Here is a 24,024-nt window from a genome sequence, read left to right as displayed (position 1 = left end):
CCCTAGAAGACCACTCTGGAGGGGATGATGGTATCGAAAGCCGTCTTTTTATACATGTTCTCTTTGTACTGGTGTGCTGCAGGGCTATGGCGTTGTCCATGCATTGGTTGACCCGAAAATTCAAACTGCATAGTTTAAGGTGGTAGGCAGCCACTCATAATGACTGAGGTCAACACTAGAGGACAGTCATTCATGCAGGTTAAATTAGTGCTCTTGGGCAAAGTGACAATGGTGTAACTTTGAAAGCAGGTGTTGAGAACAGACTAAGGCAGGGGTTAAAGATGTCCCTAATGACCTCTTCTAGCTGACCAGCCCCTGAGGGCCCTACCTGGAATGCTATCTTCGCCTGGCGACTTGAGAAGTTAACCTTACCTTGGAGGTGAGCTTAGCACTCCATGAAGGCAATTCATTGGGGGGGGGGTGTCTCTGTCCCTCTCGAAGCGAGTGTAGAAGGTGTTCAGCTCACAAAAAGCAAGGAAGCTGGAAGGAGCTCTCATCAGTGCTGCCATGTTGCTGGCACGACAGAATCAGGGTACTAGTTTAGTTCCAACTAAGACATAAGTCTAATTTAGCATCACAATGATGTGTTTGGTCTTTTATTACAATCTCACAAATCTCTCAAGCATAAAGTTGGTCAGGTTATAAACCAACATATGATTGATTACAGAAAAATAAATTACAGTTACACAGACACATAGTTGCAAAAATAACATCCATTTTCCGGCAAGTAACCAATGATGATGACACACACTAGGTTTCTAGTTTGCCCCGTATTTTGTACCTCATCACAAACCAAAAATGCAATTTAAAAGTTATTCTTCTTTCATGGCACCATTCCTCTGGTAGTATATGTGACAGGTGATAGAATATGGGAATCTATTTCCGCTTACCCACCTGCTGTCAAATCGGCTCACAAGAGCCATTCACACAGGAGTCATCATAATAGCCTTAGAACGCTGAGTAAGGCAACAGCAAACGATAATAATTATGATTATTAGCAAACGATAATCATAATTTCCAGGCTAACTTTCTTTTGGTATTTTTACCCTTTGATCAATTCAAGATAAACTAGATTATGGATTTTACAGCAAGACAAGGGAGACATCTACAGGACGAAACCAAAAATACACACAGTAAATTTATATTAACGCCATTCATTTAAGAAGAAAAATATGAGATTATTACATTCTGAGTAATATATGAATTATGAATTAATCCAAATTCTACTTGGTGATCGGTCTGTATGTTTTTAGGTGGGCTTCTCCTACAAACTCTTCAATGTAATAAGCATAAATCCAAGAATGAGAGACTACAGTAGTTTTTGTAGAATCTTCAGAAATTACACAATATGAACAAACTAACTAACTAACCATTTGACAGAGACTTAAAGATTTAAGACTGAAGACAAACTCCCCAGAGACCCCATGGCCTCTGTTGTGGCTCCACTCCCATGGAGACCAGCATCATCTCCAGGTGACACTTAGGTACTCTCAGTGCCGTTGCTATGTGTTATACTCATAGTCACGTCAACACACAAGGAGCAAAGGTCATTTCGGACACGAGAGAGAACATGTATTAATGTGAACGACCAGTGTACCGTGAGTGAGGATGGAGAAGGAAGGGGACACGAAGATCACAAGGAACCACTGGCAGAGGCTAATCGGATGGCGGCAGACACAGAAGGTGACCGGGGAGGGAGAGGACAAGAAGGAAGTGGGGAAGAAAGACATATTTCTGAAGTTTAAAAATAAGTGAGTATCCTCATACCCAATATAACCAGCCACCATTTCTTATATGTTATTTATAACAATTGAACATTATTGTTGCTTCTTTAATAGTTTTAGATACCTGCACATTAAGAATGTATTATAAACATTTGAAATGTTCAAATGTAATCAAAGCTTGTACACAAGTGTACATATGTTATTCTTGATTGAGCACTTCAATCATTATTGTAATCTGTTTTTATATTTTGTTACAATGGAAAGTTTGACAGAGGGGATCATTGATCCATCGGAGGAATTCTATTATGTATGGCTACAGGTTATGACCATCCCCATCTTCTACAATGCCGTGATCATTATCTGCAGGTAGGTGAACTGCATAGTCCTGCATGATTCCAGCAATCTCCTTTGGTTCTTCTTCAATTCAACAGTTTACTACTTTGTTCTGTTTTTGACTTTGCATTCGTAGGACATGCTTTGAACAAATTCAGATGAACTTTCTTGGTGTTTGGCTAACATTGGACTACCTCGCTGACCTGATGTTTGCAGCTGACATGGTCATAAAATTTCGCACTGGTAATTACATATGGATCTATTTATTGTTGAAACTCCAAATTTCTGATATAGGCCTATGTTTTTGTTTGATGTGATGACACATCAACATTATATTGTTTTTTAACATTGCATTGTATTGTTAGCTTGTGTGTTAGAGGGCAGGATTGTCTTTCAAGTTCAAATACACCCAACATTCCCCTCACACCTTTACCTTTGCTATTAAATATTTCAATTCCAGTCCATAAAATGTCAAAAGAAAATGTCCCCAAAAATCAGATGAGAGTCCAATCAGGGAAGGTCTGTAATCTGAGAGTCAAAGACATGTGCTATTCATTTCACATCATCCATTCATTTAATTAAAACTGAGAATATTTGCAGCTTAAGGAGTGATGAGACACTGACAGTGTATTTATAGTTTCAAGCATTCGAATTTAGGTTTGTCTGGATAGTTTTTCCTGAAATCTTAACAAGTATCTCCATCCCGTTCCAAATGGGTACCATTCACTTTGACTTGTGCTGCTCTCTACAGGATACCTGGAGCAGGGCATCCTGATCCAGGACAAAGCTCAGCTGAAGAAGCGCTACCTGCGCTCTTTTATTTTTAAATTGGACCTGTGTTCCCTGCTGCCCACGGACCTCCTCTACCTCTGCTTTGACATCAACACGCCGCTGGTCAGGGTCAACCGCTTTCTGCATATGACCCGCCTGGGTGAGGCCCTGGACCGCATGGAGACACGCACCTCTTACCCAAACACCTTCCGCATCTCCAAGCTCATGCTCTACATCTTTGTCCTGATCCACTGGAATGCCTGCCTGTACTTTGCACTATCCAAATACATTGGCCTGGGGGCCGACCGCTGGGTGTACCCCAACGCCAGCCGGCCCGTGTTCAACTCCATGAGGCGGCAGTACTTCTACTGCTTCTGGTTCTCCGCTCAGATCTTCACCACGGTGGGAGACACGCCCCTGCCAGACAGAGAAGAGGAGTACCTGTTCATGATTGCCGACCTGCTCATCGCCGTGCTGGTGTTTGCGTCGATCGTGGGGAACGTGGGGAACGTCATCACAAATTTAAGGGATCGTGATAATGTCTTTTTCCCAAACCACGAGCTGGTGAGCTAGATCTTGAATGGTAAAATTAATGAAGTAACATGAGCAAAGTCTAAAACTTTGCCCTGTGCCTGTTTATTTAAATTACTGAAATTGTATAGGCCTTTTCTTAAACTAATCAACGTGATTCTTCTTCTCATTCTTCTCTTTGCTGTTCTAGGTGAAGGTTTACCTGCGCAGCCGGCACATCAGTAAGGACCTGCGTAAGAGAGTCAGCGACTGGTACCAGCACCTATACATCAACAAGAAGATCACGCGGGAGAACGAGATCCTCAAGCAGCTGCCTGTTCAGCTGCAGACGGAGATCGCGGTCAGCGTTCACCTGCCCACCCTCTCCAAGGTCACCATCTTCCAGAACTGTGAGAAGAGCCTGCTAGAGGAGCTCGTGCTGAAACTCACACCCCAGGTCAGAGGTCAAACGATGAGTGAAGTATCCATCCATGCTAGTTGTGGTCTAGCCTGGCGTATAAAACCAGGTGATTGTATTATCTAATAAATTCAATCAGATGACCAGTAAACTGCGACGGTTACTCATGGTCGTATGTGTTGTTCTGTCTACTCTATTATATTATAATAAATATATATATTATATTATAATAAGTATACTATTGCTATAATAAATAGGGGATGTGTTGTTTTCACCATACGGTATCAGATGGATGGGTAACATTGTTAATGATAAAGGCTTAATCAATACTCTTTATCTCCATATCCATGACTGTGTCCTGCAGGTGTACAGTCCCGGGGAGTATGTTTGCAAGAAAGGAGATGTGGGCCACGAAATGTATATCATTAAAGAGGGCAAACTGGCAGTGGTGGCAGACGATGGAGTCACACAGTATGCTGTGCTCAGTGATGGGAACTTTTTTGGGGAAATTAGCATTCTTAACATTAAAGGTAAGACTTCTAATGAAAATCGTACTTAGAATACATATTTGGGTTAAGGTAATGAAGTGACGAACTTGGATGGACAAATGCACGTGCACACACACACACACGTGCACACGTGCACACAAACACACAGATACACGCACACACACACACACACACACACACACACACACACACACACACACACACACACACACACATACACACACACACACACACACACACACACACACACACACACACACACACACACACACACACACACACTACAACACACGACCATCCAACCAACCCACAAACATCATGAGTGGCATATCGCTCAGGAGTCTCCATTTGTCTGTCTGCTATAACAGGAAACAAATCAGGCAATCGCCGCACGGCCAACATCCGCAGCATCGGCCACTCTGACCTGTTCAGTCTGTCCAAGGAGGACCTGAGTGTGGTGCTCTCCGAGTTCCCGGTCGCCAAGCAACACCTCGAGGAGAAGGGCCGGCAGATCCTCACCAAGATGGGCATCCTGGACGAGTCGGCGGAGGGCCAGCAGACGGAGACGGAGAAGGTGGAGATCAAGCTGGACCGGCTGGAGAGCAACCTGGACACTCTGCAGACCAAGCTGGCACGGCTCATGTCAGAGGTGGAGTCCAGCAACCGCAAGATGCAGGGCAGGGTGGAGTTGCTGGAGCTGGAGGTGGATGAGATGGACCAACTACCCCTGGTGGAGCTGGGGGGAGAAGGGGAAGGAGATGGGGAGCTGGATGGGAACGCAGGAGAGGAAAGGAGAGGGGAGGGGGTGGGAAGGGAGGGGGACCGGGAGCGAGAAGAGGCAGAGGGAGAGGAGGAGGTAGGCGAGGGGAGCGCGAAGGGGCAGGGGAATGGTGACAATGAGGGCAAAGAGGGAGATGGAGGGTGTAGGGAAAGCACAAAGGAAGAGACAGAGAAGCAAGGTTTTGAGAGAATTGTAGATGACATGGATAAGGGGGAAAAATATGAAAAGGGCAGCCGGGAGAAAAGAGAAGAAAAGACAAATGATGATGAAGCCGCTAAAGCAGACGGAGATCCTGGTGGTCACAGCGAGACAGAACCAACATGAGAAGAAGTTGAACCACAATAATGATGATAAAGGTGAAAACCAAAAAAACTATTAAAATCAAAAAATATACAAAAAATAAAAGTATATTAATCAAATTCATGATCGTTGTATTTTGATATGCATCTCATTTAATAAAAAAAATACTGAGAATGGTCAGCTGGAATTTTATAACGGCATTATAGGCCTATTGGTGTTATATCGTCTTCTGTGAATTGTTAGCCAACAGGGTACAGAGAGGCTGTTTGTGATACATCCTTTCAATCTTTGCAAAAAAGGATAGACGAATAGACTGCCCTGCCCGCTATGTATTTTAAGTAATCATCACTCAAGTCTACCACGTGTATGAGACGATTACTTGCTGCACCAAAACCCAACACAAACACTTGTGGTCCTTTCAATGCATGGTCCTGTCCCTTTAATGACGCAGGGCTGACGTGCTCTGTGTTTGAGGTGTTCCAGGAAGTGCAAGGTGGACACGGGCCCCACCGATTCAACACAACTGCATACATAAGCACTTATTAACAACAAGGCTGCTGTTTGGGTGTCATGTTAATGGGGGGCTATCGCTAAGACACATGGAGCCCCAAGAAGAAAAGCCGATCATTTATACAATGGAAAACAAGCCGATCGTGACATGTGAGTGTTTCTTCGCGAGGATCTGTTGAACTCTTCTGCTGCGAGCCCTGACAGCTAACCCGGGCTAGGCTAGCGGAGGATAGCAAGCCTGCACACATTAGGTTGGACTAGGGTGGCGTTTTGACTGCATTTGAGCTAACGTTCGGCTGCCTACAACAGTTTGTTTCGTGGCATACGCCAAAGCGAAGTGTACACATTTCATGAAATGTGTAATTTCAGTTAAGAGCTTTCCAAAGTGACCATTAGGCCTAGCCGTCCCTGGTACGTCACTAGCCGCTGCTGCAGTCTCGGTTACCTGCTGTCACCGAGCAGGAATCCACCTTGCAGCTCCCAGTCAACGACCCACTGACAGCTGGAGCCCAGTGGTCTCGCCAGTACATATGGTCGCATTATATCAGAATACAATCCTAAATCCCTTGTTGGCGGTACTTGCAAGCGACTATGGTTATTTTAAGAATTGACCCCACTAGAGGGGCCATGGGCGACTTTACATTACAGGCTGGTCCATTTTAAGGATTCAGACGTTCGGGTTGTGAGCGGCCCTTTATGTGTGTATGTATGTCAACGTTCCCAAAAGCTAAATGTTAATAGAAAATAATTGTACTTAAGCATGTGACTTGTATGACGAATAAACAGAAGCAAAAGCCCTAGGCAGAGGAGCCGTTGTCAATTTAGTCCTGCTGTCATTAAAAGGACGCGATTTTCAGGCTTTTGGCGTTCTTTACGGCAGTAAAGAACGCTGGTTCTGACGCCTATCAGAACATTTTTGATCTTCCACCTCCAGCGATATTTCATTAAGACATTTTGGAAGTCCTTTTTTATTTTGTGAGATAGGCCTAGATCAACTAGGTTAAAGTCACCTTACTGCTGGCAATCGATACCATCACCGTCAGAGTGATTTATGAGTCTGGTTAGAACGCTGAGACGAATGCATCTTCCACTAACTATGGTTGGCGTGCCAATATGGAGTCTAATCGGATGTTTACTTTGGCTGTAGTTTAATTTGGAAGTCGGCTAACATGTCTGTGACTTAAACATAATAATAAGAAGGCTGTAAAGTATAATTAGCTGCATGTGATGATATGTCGCCAGACCGTTGCCATTTGAGTTTTACAGAACATAGTGTGCAGCTGAGCCTAATGTGGTTGTCATGATGTGTGGTTGCACAACGTTTGCTATTTTAAAACGAATGTGCAGTTGACTGTTGATGATTTGATATTTATTGGATATCAGCCGTTCGTGCACTGCTTATGGAAAGTGACTTTCTACCGGTGCCTCTTCTTCGGGGTCAATCCTTACAGGTGGTGGAGACCAGGCCTTGTTTACATCCCTCTACACCCCATTGGCCCAACAGCTTCCTCGGGAGCCAATGGAATGGAGGAGGTGAGTTGCCCTGCTGTTTAATTTATGGCGTTGGTGAGGGATACATGGATAAATAGATAGATAAAAAGATAACTGATAATGGGAAGTTTCAAGTACCGGTATATATCATGGACCTATTAATAGTCTATCAAATTATTACCAGTGGAAACAGTTAAGGATAAAGGTTCTATAATTTAATAGGTAATAGGTACTATTGTGTTAGGGATAGAGGCTAAACACCCTACTTGTTTCATTTTGTGTCCAGGACCTATGGCCGAGCACCCAAGATGATCCATCTGGAGGCTAACTTTGTGCAATTTAAAGAGGAGCTCCTTCCCAAGGAAGGCAACAAAGCTCTCCTCACCTTCCCCTTTCTCCATATCTACTGGACAGACTGCTGTGTGAGTAGCCTTAGAGATTTATACAGTATGTACGTGCCTGCCTACAGTATAAAACCCCCAGAAACCGCTTTTTCATATTTATTAAAATGCCTGTATGTATGCCTGTAAATGTTAGATGTAGGCTATGCTTAAATTGTACCAATGGTTTGTTGAAAGGTGCTTCTGTCTTGACCTCATATCATGTAAACCTAAGATGATTTGCTTGAGAATGTGAACATCCAGGGACTACAAAAAAAACAAATAACCAGTTGGATTGACCAGTTTATCACGTATCTTTGGGATATCAGAGGGCAACAAAGAGTGGGTTCTTTTTTTAATTGTCTGCAGGCATTGTCTGCGGTCATTGGGTTATGTCACCGAGGCAAACATAAGGGGCATGCTTGTTTTATTCCACTCAATTTGCCTAAGGTGAACAATGTCATATTTTTATGCAAATCCTTGCTGTATTGGAATTTGCTTGTCTAGATAGGCCTATTCATCCAGATCCTGGTCTTTTCATTGGCAATCGGGCTAACCATTCACAGATTTGTTTGATCTGCTTGATCAGCTATCCAGAAATTTGGATGTGAAGCAATGTTTTTTCAGGAAGCGGTGTCATCGAAACCCAGGAAACACACATAATGCACACTCGCATTACATTACCCACTACTGGAATAGTTTTGGTTGGCATTTCTTCTGGGTGTGCGAGAAGTAGAGACCTATACCCCTGCCACGATCAATCGCGTTTCATCTGGACTTTCCATTAGCTTGTTATTCTGGCAAGCAAATCAAGGGAGTGTTTAAAATGAAGAAGGACCTGCGTAATGTACATTTTCTGAGGGGCAATCATAGACTGTAATAAATATGGATGGTAAACTATTTTGAGGGTGTAGATTGGCCTTCTTAGGACTTTGCCCTTCTATGCAATCACCATCGGATACCATCCATATTTGGCACATTGCATTGCACTCAATGGCTAAAACTCATGAATATTAAATCCTTCATAACTTTGGAATGAAGTATAAAATGTCAAACAGCGAATCACTGAACACATAATATGGAGATTAATTACCACTGAGATCCTTACTGAACAAAGTGTATTGACTTTACATTACGTGAATGAAATCCATTTTCTATACATTAACTTAGAATGGTGGCATGTCACTGCATCCACCTACCGTGAACCACCCAAAGGCTGTTGGAGGAACTAGATGTTAGTCTCTTGCATGAGGCTTGAGAAACAGGTGGTCATGACTGCCGCTTGTGAGCAATCGGTCATAGTATCAGCTGCAGTCCATGTCTGTTTCTTATCAAGCAAACGTTTTGAAGAACTTCTCATGCATCAGCTTGTTTACTGCAATAAATAATCTTTTTGAGCGGTAGGTTTGTTTATACTCCAGAGAGATTGTGTAACCCAAGGTCAACCGTTCTGCTGATGTTTACAATATGTTGTGTTCATCGTTTATGTATTGTTGATCTTCAAGCAACCAACATTGTAGAATTAAAACCACTTCAAATATCAAGGGACACTGTAAGAGCTCCCTTGTTCTACTCGAGTTGAATGCTATGAATTTATAGTAATGGACAATGATCAATTCATGTCACTGCAAAGCTGTTGGTTAAGTACTATGGAAGTTTCTGATTCCAATCAGAGGATGATAATAATGGCCAATGTTGTCTCTTTAAATGTTCAACCTGGGAACTTTGCCAGGGTGCCTCTCCCCACAACAGAGGCAATTGTGTAAGATTAAAGCACTTTCCCTCTGTTATAATTCATCTCCATCTCAAAGCACTTAACAGGCCTAGACCAATCATGACTGCCAAAGCCCTCATATTAGGGATTATAGCTGATAGAGTTCCACAAACAAAAGTAGATGGGGAAACAAAGAAACTAGATAGGCAAACCGCTTATTCTATATTGACCTAGTAGGCGAAATAAAGGTGTTGTTGTAGTACACAAGTGCTGATATTCTGCTCTTTTATCATACATCTTACCTGCTTTGTATGGGCTCAATGCTGCCCCACATTTTCTGAACTAGGCTTTATTCCTTTCAAGTGAATGACAATGATATAACCTGGCTCATTCTAGCATTTGTTCTGAAGCACTTCTGAGTCAAGTACACAAATGAGATGTGTACTTTGATCGACTGTGGATGTAGCCATTTAAACATGTGTCTGAATAAATATGGACTCTTATCATTGTCTATCACAAACGATTCTTTGAGCAATGCACATAGAGGCATTCTGTCAATATTTGGTTTAAGCCTGTTTGATTTGATGTATTAGCCTTGAATATGTATTAACCCTTGTGACAATATAAGGGCCTATACTCCTATTTCAAAGTTTGGCCTGTGCATGTTTTCTACCCTTACTACTGACACCAAGCTAATGAGATCACCTTAAACCAAAAGTCCAGTCGAACAGATTTCTCCCCAGCAACAGTGTTGTTAGTGTGTGAATAACGAATAGTCCTTTTTTCCTCCAACCTTTCATAACTAGGCCGGGAATCGTACGGGCCTGCGATTGTACGCACGTGCTATGAATAACTGACATTTTATTTCTATCTTCTCTTCTTTTCTAGGACACGGAGGCATACAAGGGGTCGGTGAAGGAGGACATGACACGCTGGCAGAACAGCCTCCGCGGCCACGGCTCGGTCGACTGGGTCATCGTCGTCGTGGAAACCAACGATGCCAAGAAGAAGAACAAGACCAACATCCTGCCTCGCTCTTCCATCGTGGACAAGATCCGCAATGATTTCTGCAACAAGCAGAGCGACAGGTAATGGGGGGGGGGTGGACTTGATCCTACCCGGACAGCAGGATCAAGTCCAATCAGTGATTTCAAAATTCACGTTTCTCTTGAAAACTTTTTATAAATACACACTATTATACCTCCAGGTGTGAGTGTGATTAGCCGTTACAAGCCGTTTTCGAAAAAACAAAAACATGAATCAGTCTACCAGCCTACCCAGTGGACTATTATAAATGGTTCTCATCTATCTGTCATACATCTAGGTGGACACGCCCACTTGTGATGTCAGAAGAGGCAGATTTTCATGACGGCTTTTAGCAGCTAATCGCACTCACACCTAGTGGTATAATATGTCACCTTTAAATACCCATGTCCAAGGGGCAGCTTTTCGCAAATGCATTAGGTTTTATTCAATTAAATTAAATGTTATCTGTATAGCCCTTATTCACAGACACAGTCACAACGGGCTTAACAGGCCATATATTTATTTATGTCATTCACTCATAAACGATAAGCACTTGAGATAATGCCAGGCTGATGTGACACGATGCAGCATTTTCCGTGGAGCCCCGGGGGGGAGGGGGGGGGGGGGGGCAGGCCTTACAAATGGCTTCGCTCAGAGGCACGGTAAACATCCACGCCCTAACCCGTCCTTCCTCCCGTCCTCCAGGTGCGTGGTGCTGTCGGACCCCCTGAAGGACTCGTCCAGGTCCCAGGAGTCGTGGAGCTCCTTCCTGCTGAAGCTGCGCACCCTGCTGCTCATGTCCTTCACCAAGAACCTGGGCCGCTTCGAGGACGACATGCGCACGCTGCGGGAGAAGCGCACGCAGCCCGGCTGGAGCTTCTGCGAGTACTTCATGGTGCAGGTGTGCGGGATGCAGCTGGCGCATTTGGCCCCAACATTTATTTTGTTTCCCTTTTGAAATCGGGATGACTCAAAGCCTCAGTCAAAAAAGAGTTAACGGCTGTGTTTCACTCTGTGTCTGCAAAAGATCTGCATCTAATTAATCTAATTAATATTTTCAAAGTAGATTAATCAGACCATTATTTTGACTTGAAAATATTGGCCTTCCATGTAAAAAGAAAGGCATTTCCAATTGTTTGATGAAATTGGCCTTGGAATTATCAAAGTACCCCTAAAAAATATAACACGTGGGCAAATAAAAAACCCTTGTTTTAAAAAAAAAGAAAAAAGGTACAATTCGTACCCTGGCTTATACACGAATGTGATGACTTGGTGTGCTGGCTGTTAAGTTAACGTTGCTATAAGCTGTAAGTAAACCATGAAGGCAATCCAAAGGATGGGCAATAGGGGGAGCGTGTCTATCTGAATGATGAAACAAGACCGCTTTCATGGTTCTACCCAAATGGTAATGACCATATGTTGTGTGTGTTATGTAGGAGGAGCTGGCCTTTGTGTTTGAGATGCTGCAGCAGTTTGAGGATGCCTTGGTTCAATACGATGAACTGGATGCCCTTTTCACCCAGTACGTCCTCAACTTTGGAGCGGGAGGTACAGTAAACAATTCCTGATAATTAACACATTTGTTTGCTGGATGTGTTCCGATCTCAATATCTTAGTGTTGTCATATCAGTGAGAATACGAAAGTCTTTTGGGCTTACATTCTACAAAGTCGGCACAACTGCATTGTACATCATTTAGAATGTAGTGTGTACATTGTCGTAACTAAGTAGTACTGATACAAATAGAGAATAACTGCCACTGTAATCGATCAGTTTTTTTACTTTGATTTGGTAAAACCCGCTAGCCAGATGTGTGTTGTGGGCTTCATTTCAAGAAGAAAAACATGGTTCAAATGTAATGCCTGCCAGCATGGACAAGTTGTCCTCAGACACCAAAAAGCATTCAGCTGTAGAGGATGTTTTTAAGTTTAGTTCTCTAAAATCGATCCAAACCTTTTTTTCTTACTTACTTTGTTGAGCAAGTGAAAAATTTGGATGTGAACATGAGCCAAAAGTAATAGTTGTCCTGTGCTAAAGAAGTGCTCAACCTCAATGAGTGAAATCTGAAATAAAGTTTAAACAGCAGGTTAAATAAGAAAGAAACTGTACGTTAGTTACCAGTTATTCATATTATTCACATGAGCCATTCGCATCTCCTTCCTTTCGTCCCTGTCCCCGGCCCAAACAGACGGCGCCAACTGGCTGGGCTCGTTCTGCGCGCCGGTCCAGAACTGGAGCGGGCTGCTGCTGCGGCGGCCCATCGACATGGAGAAGCGGGACAGCATCCAGCGGGGCGAGGCCAGCCTGCTGGACCTCAGGAGCTACCTGTTCTCCCGCCAGTGCACCCTGCTCATCTTCCTGCAGAGGCCCTGGGAGGTCACGCAGCGGGCCCTGGAGCTGCTGCACAACTGTGTGCAGGAGCTCCACCTGCTGGAGGTGTGTTTTTAAGCATAGCCTCAGCCTCTTCCGTTCCTGTGCACCGCGTCACTGACCCATGGGACAAACTCAAATGTATACAAATGGTCAGGGAATGGTCTCGATTTTCTGCCACTATTAAGAGAGAACTCCGTACGGTTTCCCGCTGTTTCTGTTAACGAGTAGAGTTGGCTGACTTGCGTGATTCTATTAAAAAAATCGTTAGCCTCATAGCATAAGTGCCTAAGTCATATTATGGCCAAATTGTGATATCTAACCTAACTGCTCTCCTAACGCTGCTGATTCACGTTGCCTCATTGGCTATATCCTAAGCCAATCAGAGTGCTTTTTACTTTCAATGATCACTATCTGCCTAAGTCATCAAGTAAAGCTAACAATATGCTTTATGGGGATGTTGATGATGCTGACGACGATGTTGTTCAGGTGTCGGTCCTGGAGGGCGCTCTGGACTGCTGGGTGTTCCTCAGCTGCCTGGAGGTTCTGCACCGGATCGAGGGCTGCTGTGACCCGGCCCAGCTGGCCGCCAACTGCTCGCACACGGTGGGCCTCTGGGCCTACGCTACAGACAAGGTACCGGAGGGGCTGCACACGCCATGCTGCTAACGTTTCACTCGAGTGTTAATCACACCGCACTCAGTCATGGATTTGTTTTAGTGTTTTTTAACTTTCCCTACCTCAGAGCTCCTATTTTTTTTTTTTAATTGAAGATGTTTTGCTTCAACTAGCCCATAAAATACGTTTGTATATTATTATTAAGCTTTCTGTAGCCCTTTGCTAGGAATCTGTGAAATCTAAAAATAGTTGTTTCATACCTGTAAGATATCTAGGTGTTGCGCTGAGTCTCCACACGTGTAAGCATTGATTTAGATTCAAGTTCAATAAGGGATATTTCAGTTACAACACCCATTGCTTTAATATGTAAATGATTGAACTTGACAGGGATCCCTATCATTTGGTGTCGACCATTGCTAAAAGGTTAATGTTTAACATGTAGGCCAAAAATAACTTTATTCAATGACACATAAACAAATGCTCTTGAGTGTTTGTTCTTCGAATGAGTAAACTTAAAGCTCATAAAAATGTATGAACGTTTAAAAATAATGAAAGCCTTTTTAAGAATATATATCAAATCGTTCAATTGAATTTTTTTATACTTTTCTAACTCAGCCCTCATTGTGTCCCTCTAAAGCTCAAGTGCCTGGGCGAGCTGTGCGGCCTGGTGTCAGAGAAGGGTCCGACCTCGGAAGATCTGAACCGGACTGTGGACCTGCTGGCAGGCCTGGGCGATGAGAGACCCGAGACCAGTAAGAGGCTGCTCCCTTCATGTGCACGTCACACTAAGGGACGTGCACATGAAGACACCAGACTGTACCACTTAACCCTTGCAGCTCATCCTTACAACTCAACCAGAAGATCAACAAAATAATTAAATTGTTGTCTTATCGCCCTTTTCCAGCGATAGTACCACCTCAACTTGACTCGACTTGGCCCGCCTTTTCTTGCGTTTCGATCACCAAAATGAGGTACCTGGTACCTGGTACTTTTTTTGTCTCACCTCCGTCGAGGTTCCAAGAGAGCTGATCTGATTCTTTGGTGTACCGTAAACAGGCTGCTGGCCACTGATTGGTCAGAGAGTGACGCCACTGGACGAATAATGATGAGCGAGACGTTCGAGACACCCGACACCAGACATCTTTAAATACTAGCATCAGCGTTCAGTCAACAATAGTGATTGATTATTGAACATGGCGGGATCAGCGCGCAAGAACACGCCGTGGGCCATGAAAGTGGTGGAGACGCTCCTGTGTGTAGCCCTGTCTATTTATGTGTCGCGTGGATAATGTAACGGCAGTTTCACGCAACGTAATTGCAGTTTCGCGCATGCGTGCTATGACGACCTGCCCAGGATGAAGAGGTAATTTATTCTATATGGAAACACGACGTGCCTGGAACCAAACCAAGTCGTGCCACGCAGCTTAGTCATGGCAAGTTGAGCTGGTACTGTCGGTGGAAAAGAGGAATTTTATTTATATGGATTTTATAGTTGTTCTTTTAAACACTGTAGCTGCTTCCCTAGCTGTTGGTCTCCGTCCAATATCCCTATTCAACAAAAACCTTTAAAAAGTTCTTTATAGACATGTGTGAGGAACTAATATTAAGAACACGCTTTGTGTAACTTGGTTTACATTATATTATATATATTATCGTCCGCTACAATAAATGGTTAAACAATATCTTGTTTTTCCCTCGCTACAGTCAACAGCTTGCTGAGCCCTTACAAGAAGCTCAAAGAGGCCTTATCGTCCGTGGTGGCCTTCGAGAGGCACTACCTCGTGAGTGGTATTATGGTTTGCTTCAGCAAATAAACGATTTCAAATATGTTTACACAAAGTCACAAGACACGCTGCCACACATGAACATTTGTCCTTGAAGTCATTTTCCTATCTAAAAAAATGTCCTCCTTCCCTTTTTACCACACAATTTCTTCCCCTTTTCCTTTCCTTCTGCTTTTCCTTTTCCTTCTCTATCTTCCAGGAGCTCTCTCACGCTGCCATGGAGATGTACAAGGAAATCAACAGGCTGAGGTCAGCCAGGCTGGTGGGGAAAAGCCTCGCTGAGTTCTACATGTAAGGAAGAGAGACATTCCCGTTGCGTGTTGCAGCAACATCAACATCCCTGTCCACTTCCTATTTATTCAGCCGTCGTGTGTGTGTGTGTGTGTGTGTGTGTGTGTGTGTGTGTGTGTGTGTGTGTGTGTGTGTGTGTGTGTGTGTGTGTGTGTGTGTGTGTGTGTGTGTGTGTGTGTGTGTGTGTGTGTGTGTGTGTGTGTGTGTGTGTGTGTGTGTGTGAGAGATCAGGAGGAAAGGGGAACCCGAACGGGCTGAGGTCTTCCTCCAGGAAGCCCTGAAGTCCTACGTGTCGGAGGGATGGAGCTTGCCTGTCACGCACACCAGGAAAAACATTGCGGCGTGCCAGAAGCTGCTGGGGAGGACTGAGGAGTATCCTTTTCAAAGCCTCGGCCGTCACATTAAATACGTGTGGAGGATTCCAGGATCGCAGAGTAAATGTCCTCCCAGGTGTACACGACAACCTGCGCTCAATTTACTCATCAGTTGTGCTTAGCTCAGGAGGCAGAGCAGTTGTCTTGTAACCGCTAGTTCGATCCCCAGCTCCTCCTAGCTGAGTGTTGATGTGTCCCTGAGCAAGACACTCAACCCTGACTGCTCCTGACGAGCTGGCTGTCGCCTTGCATGGTTGACTGCTGTCGGTGTGTCAATGTGTGTAACTGCTTTAAGTCGCTTTGGATAAAAGGGTCTGCTAAAAGCTCTAATTGTAATTGTAATGTCAAAGTCCCTCCCAGTTTTCCAAGACCCATCTTTTCTCTACTGCCTTCTCTTAGCCCCCCCCCATCCACACGTGTTTCAGTGCTGTATTTCTGTTGTTTGATATACCACTTTCCCTCAGTGTAAAGCAACTTTGAGTCCTAGAAAAACACTATCAATCCAATTTATTATTATAAGGAAAGAGGAAATGTTTGTATAACAACACAAATTAAATGAGAAACAATTGCTATTCCACCGGTTCACTTTGAGCATTGAATCAAGATAGCGTCTGAACAGTTTTCCTTGACAAACTATGTAGCTATCTGCAGACGTGCGCCTTGTTGGCGGGTGATGCAAATCTAACCGACGAGGAGAGGAAAAACTTCTGTCAGGAAATCCTGTCCTTTGCAAGCAAATCAACAGACAAGTGTAAGTGTGCACGTCTGCTACAAAGCAGACGCGCCTTTGCAGCACGCTCATGAGCTCACATATTGTTCATAAGCTCACACATGCTCGTGAGCTCACACATTGCATTGAATTTAATTATCGTATTTTGTTCCCTTCCTCCATCAGCCGCTCAGAAAGTCACCCTCAGCATGACCGCCTTCGCCCAGCTCACGCGGCTGGAGTTCCGTCCGTCCACGGCCTCCGTGCACTCGGGCGCCGTCCTTCAGGTGGAGCTGAGCCTGCGCTGCCTGATGCCCGTGGCCGTGCGCATCCAGCAGCTCTCGGCCAGCATCCACTTCAGCCTGGAGCAGGCGGGTACCCACGGCCGGTCCAAGGGCCCGCCAAGGCAGACCAACCCGGGCACGGTGCACTTCGCCCAGCCCCACTCCTCGGGCAACGCCGTGCCGGCCTCGGCCACCACGCCCTCGCTGGAGCTGGACGAGATCCAGGACCGCAGCCCCTCGGACAACTCGCTCAACTCCACGGGCATCGTGTGCAAGAACACCCACCTGGTCATGCGGCGCCACGACAGCGGCCTGTCGCCCGACACGGCCAACAGCGTCAGCCCGCCCTCCGTCGCCGTGGACGACGGGGCGCAAATGCTGAAGGTGCAGGACGTGACGCTGGAGCCCGGGAACAACGCCGTCGTGTTCACGGCGCCGGTAAGAGCAGTGTCTGTGTGGCTCCCACGGCGAACTGAACGCTGTTGATGTCCTCCACGTTGCTCTGTTTCCCTTTGGCTCCGTCCTCCTTCTGATTTCTATTATTCAGCTCTTCTCTTTATTCCCTTACAATGCGTTCTCATAAATATGCCATTCTTTTGCGTGTGTGTTTCAGAGCGGTGACCCGGGCACGTACACCCTGAGGCAGCTGTGTGCCACGGTGGGCCAGGTCCAGTTTGTGCTGCCCCACATCTACCCACTGATCCAGTACGAGGTGTACTCCCAGGAGCCCCAGCTCACCGTGGAGCCTCTCTCTGGTCAGTGTCCCCGGCTTCAGCCTTTTGATCGGATTAGATCCAAAGCATTAAGTGCCAGACCTCCAAATGCAAAATAGAGGTCAAGATAGGTCAGATCAACTCACATATAGACACTGAAACGCAAAGCTGCTGAAGATGCACTCGCACGACATAAGAGATAGATCAAGAGGCACTGCATGACATTTGCTCTGACGGGACGACAAAAGGTGATTATCCTTCATTGTGTTGAACCTTTGCCACACCCTCTGACTCATTCATGTCTCCGAAACCAATGACAAAGTCAGTGGAGGAACGTGTGTGGTTTCTGTCCTGCGATTCCTGATGGTTGTGTCCGTGCAGAGCCGCTGCTGGCCGGCCTGCCCCAGAGCGTGAGGTTCACCCTGCTCACGGGCCACTACGCCGTGAAGAAGGGCGACGCGCTGCAGCTCAGCAACAGCGACGCCATGCCCCTGCTGCCCTCCGCCGCCTGCAAGGCCTCCATCCTCAGCCCCACCAACGGTGAGGACACCCCCGCACGCACACATGGATACAGTCAGTAAGGAACCACGTAGACAGACCCACGGATACAGTCAGTAAGGAACCACGTAGACAGACTGACCCACGGATACAGACAGTAAGGAACCACGTAGACAGACAGACAGACAGACCCACCGACGTAGACAGACAGAACCTCCCATGTATACAGACAGACAGACAGACAGACAGACAGACAGACAGACAGACCCACCGACGTAGACAGACAGACCCACCGACGTAGACAGACAGACAGACAGACCCACCCATGGATACAGACAGACCCACCCATGGATACAGAAAGACAGGCAGGCAGACAGACAGACAGACCCACCCACGGATACAGACAGACAGACAGACCCACGTATACAGACCCACAGGAAAGGAAATATCTTTGCAAAGTCAATTTATACAAAGACCTATTTAATTCACTAGTAACGTAAAGGAAGGTTATATAATTTGATATTATGATCAGGGTTGATTTTCCCAAGAACCTGAGCACTGAGATAGACAACAGAGGGAGAATCCCTTTAACACTTTTGAATAATTAATTAGATTTTCAACCCTACTTGGATTGGAACCTTCTTCTTTTACTTATTTTGTGTGTGTGTGTGTGTGTGTGTGTGTGTGTGTGTGTGTGTGTGTGTGTGTGTGTGTGTGTGTGTGTGTGTGTGTGTGTGTGTGTGTGTGTCTGTGTCTGTGTCTGTGTCTGTGTCTGTAGAATGTGTGGGCGAGAGCTCCCTGTCCATCCAGTCCTCGGAGAAGGTGACCAGCATCAGCCTGCCCCCCACCCCTCCCTACCACACGCTGGAGTTCCACCTGGAGGTGCTCTGCGTCATCCCCCCGGGGCCCGACCGGCCCCCCAACGAGAGGCTCACCAACGGGGAGGTGCGCCACCGGCCCCGCAGCTACAGCCATCCCGACACCCCCATGACGGCCATCGACCAGCGGGTGAGTTCCACACTCCCACCCGGTCTTTTTGCTCCCACAGAACTTCTATGCACACAGTGCAATATACATAATCGCAGGGTTTGCCACAGCACCGTACAGCTGAGGGCCTAAGCGACACACGCCTACCGACAGAACTATGATGTCCCCAAAAAATAATTAAAATAAGGGTTAGACTAACCCTAATATTACACACAGTGTAAAATAATCAAAACGTAATTCACTCTCTATGTACATATCAGGCTGTAGGGCAACAGTCTGACGGCCTGCATGAAGCATAAATGTAAAAGTCTGCACCTGCTGATAGAGAAAGAGAACAAAATATGAGCAACTCAAGATGCAATTTATAAACCAAGTCAACATAGTCTTGGTAGCCAACACCCACACTTGCAATTGTCTGGTCTGTTAATTAGCTGGGAATGGACAGGGTTGTATGACTAAAGTGTGTCCTCTCCTCATAGGTCTGCTAATGTTATGCAGTTTAAGCAGAACTGCAATAAGTTAGGCTTTAACTGTTCAAGTTTGTGTTTATTATCAACCAAATACTTTGTAGAGAATTGGGGGAAACTGATTGTGTGTTTGAACAATGGCTGGTTTAAGGCAAGGCAATTTTATTTGTATAGCGCATTTCTTACATCAAGCAGTTCAATGTGCTTTACAGAGAAAAAAACAACAGTATCATTTATAGTGAAGAAGTACATGCAAACAATATAATGAAAGTCCTTCAATGAAATGACACGTGTACTATAAAAAATAAAGGGAGGAAAAGATGAAAGGGAATAAGGAATAAAAGAAAGGGATGGCTGGTTTAAGAAGCCTCACCTGGTCCAAGTCGGACTGTGGGGCTGGGTGACGCGGCGCACCTGTATGCACAATGAGCACAGGTTAAACCATGAATCACCTATACACTCTCAAAGAGGTCTACGGCATGCAGCATGCTACACCTGCTGTGTCATTACACTCAACCTTGGCAATAAACCGGTTCCAACATGTTTGTTATGGAGGAGCCCAGTTAAAGTCGCCTAGGTGGAATGTGTAGCATCACAATTGCTACACTGGTATTTGATTAAAAGCCTCAAATTGACATGCACTTGCATAACTTGAGCTCATTTCCCATTCCTCAAAACCAGTCCTGGCGGTTTCCTTTCCAAGAATCCTCCACAAAACACTGAAGCCTCATTAAAAAATGATTGAGTGTAGTGCCCGCGGACATCGACCAATCACAGTGTCTGTTGTCATCCCTAGATGTCTATAGACTGCCCCTGGTCCATCTACTCCACGCTGCTACCCCTCACCTTCTACATCCCCTTCAAGACCAAACACTCCCTCCTCTCCGCCGGAAACAGGTGAGCAGCCCATTGCTTAGAGAATACATATCAAATGTTACCATTGTATGCTTGTGCCGCCAATATTGGAAATGCACCCATAGACCTCTTGAGGCAATAGTGGGGATTGGCACTTGCAGTAAAACTGAAGTGCTGCCCTGTATAAACAATGACTTTTCTTTTTTTATGACTTTTATCGATCTCTCGTGTGTATTCCCGCACCTTTTGCGCCCTATTTGAATGCACATAATTTGCTCTGCTGAAGCCCTCGATCTTGATGCATCACCTTTTGACCCTCTCAGGAAGTACATCCAGGTGTGCGTGCAGAACGTGTCGGACGCCAGCTTCCAGCTGGCTGAGCTGAGTCTGTCGGAGAAGCAGGAGGCGTCGCTGGAGCTGCAGTCCCTCAACACTAAAGCCCAGCAGGTGGCCACCACAAACTCACTCCTCCGGTCTTACTCAGTTTGTGGCTATTTCATTTCTTATTTATGTCTCCTTTACTTTGAAAATGACTCTGCCGAAATAGTTTGTAATAACATCATCCGTTTCATCCTTTGACCGTTAGTTCAAAGGCCATTGTAAGGACACTGTAGACTAGAGGTCATGTGGATAAAGGTATTTGTATTTAAAAAAAGCTTTCTTGACTGGGTCATTCAAATTGCTACACCCCTTTGAAGGTGTATTTATAAAAAATCAAGAGTTTTCTGTGCCCCTTTTTGTCTTGACGTTTTTAAAAGATGACGACAAAAATGATGTTGATCTCGCGTACCGAAAGCATCGCTGTTTGGTCCTCTTTAACTGTGTGTGTGTGTGTGTGTGTGTGTGTGTGTGTGTGTGTGTGTGTGTGTGTGTGTGTGTGTGTGTGTGTGTGTGTGTGTGTGTGTGTGTGTGTGTGTGTGTGTGTGTGTGTGTGTGTGTGTGTGTGTGTGTCCAGCTGGTGTGCAGTAAGCAGAGCGTGTTCTGCCTGTGGGAGGTGCGGTGGAAGACGGACCTTCCCTCGTGTCTCCAGTGCGTGTTCTCCGCCAGCTTCTCCCCGCTGGGCCAGCCCGCCTCCTCCTTCAAGCCCTTCCTCTACCAGTTCCAGCTGGAGAGAGTCACCGTAAGCACCGGCCACCTTCCACGCTCCCTCTTTTAATTAGGGGTGCACACAGACACATACCCGGTGGTGATTTAATCAGATCAGGGTACGCTTCCCCGTGAGAATAATGCAAAGAAGCAATCCTAGTCGGACAAACCGGCCTTGATTTTTGGTTTAGTTATGCCACAGGGAGACACGTTAGATGGTTAAATGAATTTAACACTTGACATTCTATTGACCCAAATCTGATGGTCCAATTTAGTCTCACAAATCGGACTTTGGCTTCATACCTTAAGTATTATGTACACGTGTGGTTGAACTGGGCGGTTCACTTGCCTTCGCTTCATATTTGTTTGGATCAATCATGTTCCTAGAGCTTGGGATCTGCAAGCATGTGATTGGCCAACACAAACTTGGCCACAAGAATGATTTTTTCCCCCCTTCCCTCAACGAAACGTTTCAGGCTCTGTGCCATCTCAGTACAACTGTACCGTTATGGAAATGGAAATTAAGTCGGAGTTTCCATTAAGGCGTTGTTTGTCCCTCACCAGACCCTGTACAGCGTGCGGGCTGAGATCCTCCCTGCGACCGGGGAGCAGCAGTGTCGCTCTGGCACCCTCTGTGGGCTGGAGGTGTGCATCACGAGGCTGACAGAGCCCGCAGAGGGAGAGCTGGCAGAGGAGGGCAAGACCGACTCAGACGGCCTCCGGACCACAAAGCTCATGTATGAAGGTAAGGAAGCCTACATCTAATGTTTTATAACGGTGAGGATTGTATTGTATTGTACGACCACGAGCCTAATAATATATCTTTTAAATCCATCTAATATTTTTTGTTGGCATATATTATGTGAAATTGTTAATTTCTTCAATAAGTAGCTGTTTAATAAGTGGGGGATTGTACAGCGAACTGTAATAAATAAACAGAACTTCAATTTTGGGGCTTATGTAGCGATATTGTCTCCCTGTAGATTATCCATTTCATTATGACCCATGGGTCTGGTATTGTATGGTATTTTTAATGACCGAGGTGTTGGAGGATGACCTGCTGGTTTCAACTGATTTTAAAAGCTGAGGCCCAGCGACAAGCTAATTTAAGTCATCCCTTTCAGCTCTGTGTTCTTGTGACAATTCAGACAGTAAATGGCAGAGCGATCAATCAACAATAACAATACATAAAACAAAAATGGCTCAGCGTTTGCGAACAGAGGGATGTGTAGCTAAAGTGACGAATCGCATCGTTACATCATACAGTGGCCGACAGCAGTAGCAACTGGGCGGTGTGTGGCAAGAGCTCCGGCATGGTGTCGATGCCCGTGGCGGCCAACGCCACGCACAGGGCGCACATCGAGGTCATGCCCCTGTTCGCCGGCCACCTGCCCTTCCCAAAGATCAAGGTGTTCAAGTACCTGCCGCACACGGCCACGCAGGCCATCCAGCCGGACCCTGGTGAGTCCCCCGTCCCCCCCCCACCCACCACTGATGTGTGTACTAACATGTCTACTACGTGACATTACATGTTTTGAGCTGAATTTTTCGTCCAAAGCGACCCGCAGTAAGTGCATTGAGCCATGGCGATGTGTTGGCTAAAAAGTGTGAGAATCATTCATGGGAATAAAATTCATTATATAAGCAACGTCAATTGCTTTGAGTGCTACGATATTGAAATATAACATCATTTTCTACATGCAATTTATTTTGGGCTGAAATCTTTATCACAATACAAATAATTTACTATCTCAATAACAATATTATAATTGTTGAATGTTCTTGTGAATATCCTTAAATTATTGTTATTCATATGATATACAAGGCTTTGGTCTGTGTTCGGCCACAAAAGCAGTCCTGCTACATTGCCCAGCACTACCTTGACCACGATGACACTGTAGCCAGTTTGATTGGGTCGGATCGGAGGAGACCATTAGAGGTCTTGCGTTTAGACTTGGCTTGACAAATGTCATGCACTGTACGAGGGTAGGCAAACCGTCCTCATTCTCACCATCAGGGTGGTTACGGGGGATATTAATGAGGCACGTTAGCGCTTCTTTTTGCATTTCTTACCCTTTTATTTTTTACATTACGTCTAGTATGTTCCTTTTGAGGTAAAATACCTAATAGCACCACTGATGACCCATTCTTACCTGTGTTTGAACCCTGTTGACCGCCTGTCCTGTTGCCCCCCCCCCCCCCCCCCCCCCCCCCCCCCCCCCCCCCCCCCCACAGACAGCTGCGTGGAGAACGACACCCTCTCCCTTCTGGACAAGAACCTGGACGACCCCCAGGGCGACACGGCCAGCCTCCGCAGCCGCGGCAGCGTGCACTCGCTGGGCAGCGGCGAGCAGCAGCGGGGCCTGCCCATGCCCCGCCTGGAGCCCTTCGGCCCGGGGCAGGTGTTCAACCACAGCCACGCCCAGCAGGTGCTGGTGCTGCCCGCCACCGACGACCACATCATGGAGGTCAACGCCACGTGACAGCCCCCCTCGCCGGCCCCCACCCACCCGGTGGCTGGA

The 24,024-nt window shown here is 45.8% G+C and overlaps 2 protein-coding genes across 2 annotated transcripts; both read left to right on the top strand.

Moving 5' to 3' along the window:
• The first annotated feature begins 1,912 nt into the window (after positions 1-1,912).
• cnga4 (cyclic nucleotide gated channel subunit alpha 4) lies at positions 1,913-5,370 on the top strand. The gene is made up of 6 exons (XM_056580390.1): positions 1,913-2,090; positions 2,194-2,300; positions 2,809-3,392; positions 3,550-3,795; positions 4,121-4,286; positions 4,634-5,370. The coding sequence occupies exons 1-6, from the start codon at positions 1,921-1,923 to the stop codon at positions 5,368-5,370; spliced, it is 2,010 nt and encodes a 669-aa protein (XP_056436365.1). The 5' UTR covers positions 1,913-1,920.
• A 461-nt stretch (positions 5,371-5,831) lies between these two features.
• trappc10 (trafficking protein particle complex subunit 10) lies at positions 5,832-24,002 on the top strand. Its single transcript, XM_056579907.1, has 23 exons — positions 5,832-6,006; positions 7,308-7,389; positions 7,634-7,769; positions 10,330-10,529; positions 11,173-11,368; positions 11,904-12,015; positions 12,655-12,902; positions 13,326-13,472; positions 14,092-14,206; positions 15,159-15,235; positions 15,438-15,529; positions 15,761-15,901; positions 16,545-16,654; positions 16,799-17,334; positions 17,510-17,651; positions 17,991-18,149; positions 18,886-19,115; positions 20,358-20,458; positions 20,740-20,863; positions 21,372-21,536; positions 22,067-22,247; positions 22,769-22,963; positions 23,738-24,002. The coding sequence occupies exons 1-23, from the start codon at positions 5,946-5,948 to the stop codon at positions 23,983-23,985; spliced, it is 3,798 nt and encodes a 1,265-aa protein (XP_056435882.1). The 5' UTR covers positions 5,832-5,945; the 3' UTR covers positions 23,986-24,002.
• Positions 24,003-24,024: the final 22 nt, after the last annotated feature.

The sequence above is a fragment of the Gadus chalcogrammus genome, chromosome 20 (genome assembly GCF_026213295.1).
Source record: "Gadus chalcogrammus isolate NIFS_2021 chromosome 20, NIFS_Gcha_1.0, whole genome shotgun sequence".
Lineage (NCBI taxonomy): Eukaryota > Metazoa > Chordata > Actinopteri > Gadiformes > Gadidae > Gadus > Gadus chalcogrammus.
Note: the sequence above shows the minus strand (reverse complement) of the source record. Positions and strands in the feature narration are given on the sequence as shown.

Excerpts from the sequence above, each read along its gene's own strand:
- trappc10 (XM_056579907.1), top strand. The coding sequence starts at position 5,946 with ATGGAGCCCCAAGAAGAAAAGCCGATCATTTATACAATGGAAAACAAG. Across the intron at positions 12,903-13,325 it reads AGGAGCTCCACCTGCTGGAG|GTGTCGGTCCTGGAGGGCGC; the intron begins GTGTGTTTTTAA and ends GATGTTGTTCAG. Across the intron at positions 20,864-21,371 it reads TCAACACTAAAGCCCAGCAG|CTGGTGTGCAGTAAGCAGAG; the intron begins GTGGCCACCACA and ends GTGTGTGTCCAG.
- cnga4 (XM_056580390.1), top strand. The coding sequence starts at position 1,921 with ATGTTATTCTTGATTGAGCACTTCAATCATTATTGTAATCTGTTTTTA. Across the intron at positions 2,301-2,808 it reads GGTCATAAAATTTCGCACTG|GATACCTGGAGCAGGGCATC; the intron begins GTAATTACATAT and ends TGCTCTCTACAG. Across the intron at positions 3,796-4,120 it reads TGCTGAAACTCACACCCCAG|GTGTACAGTCCCGGGGAGTA; the intron begins GTCAGAGGTCAA and ends TGTGTCCTGCAG.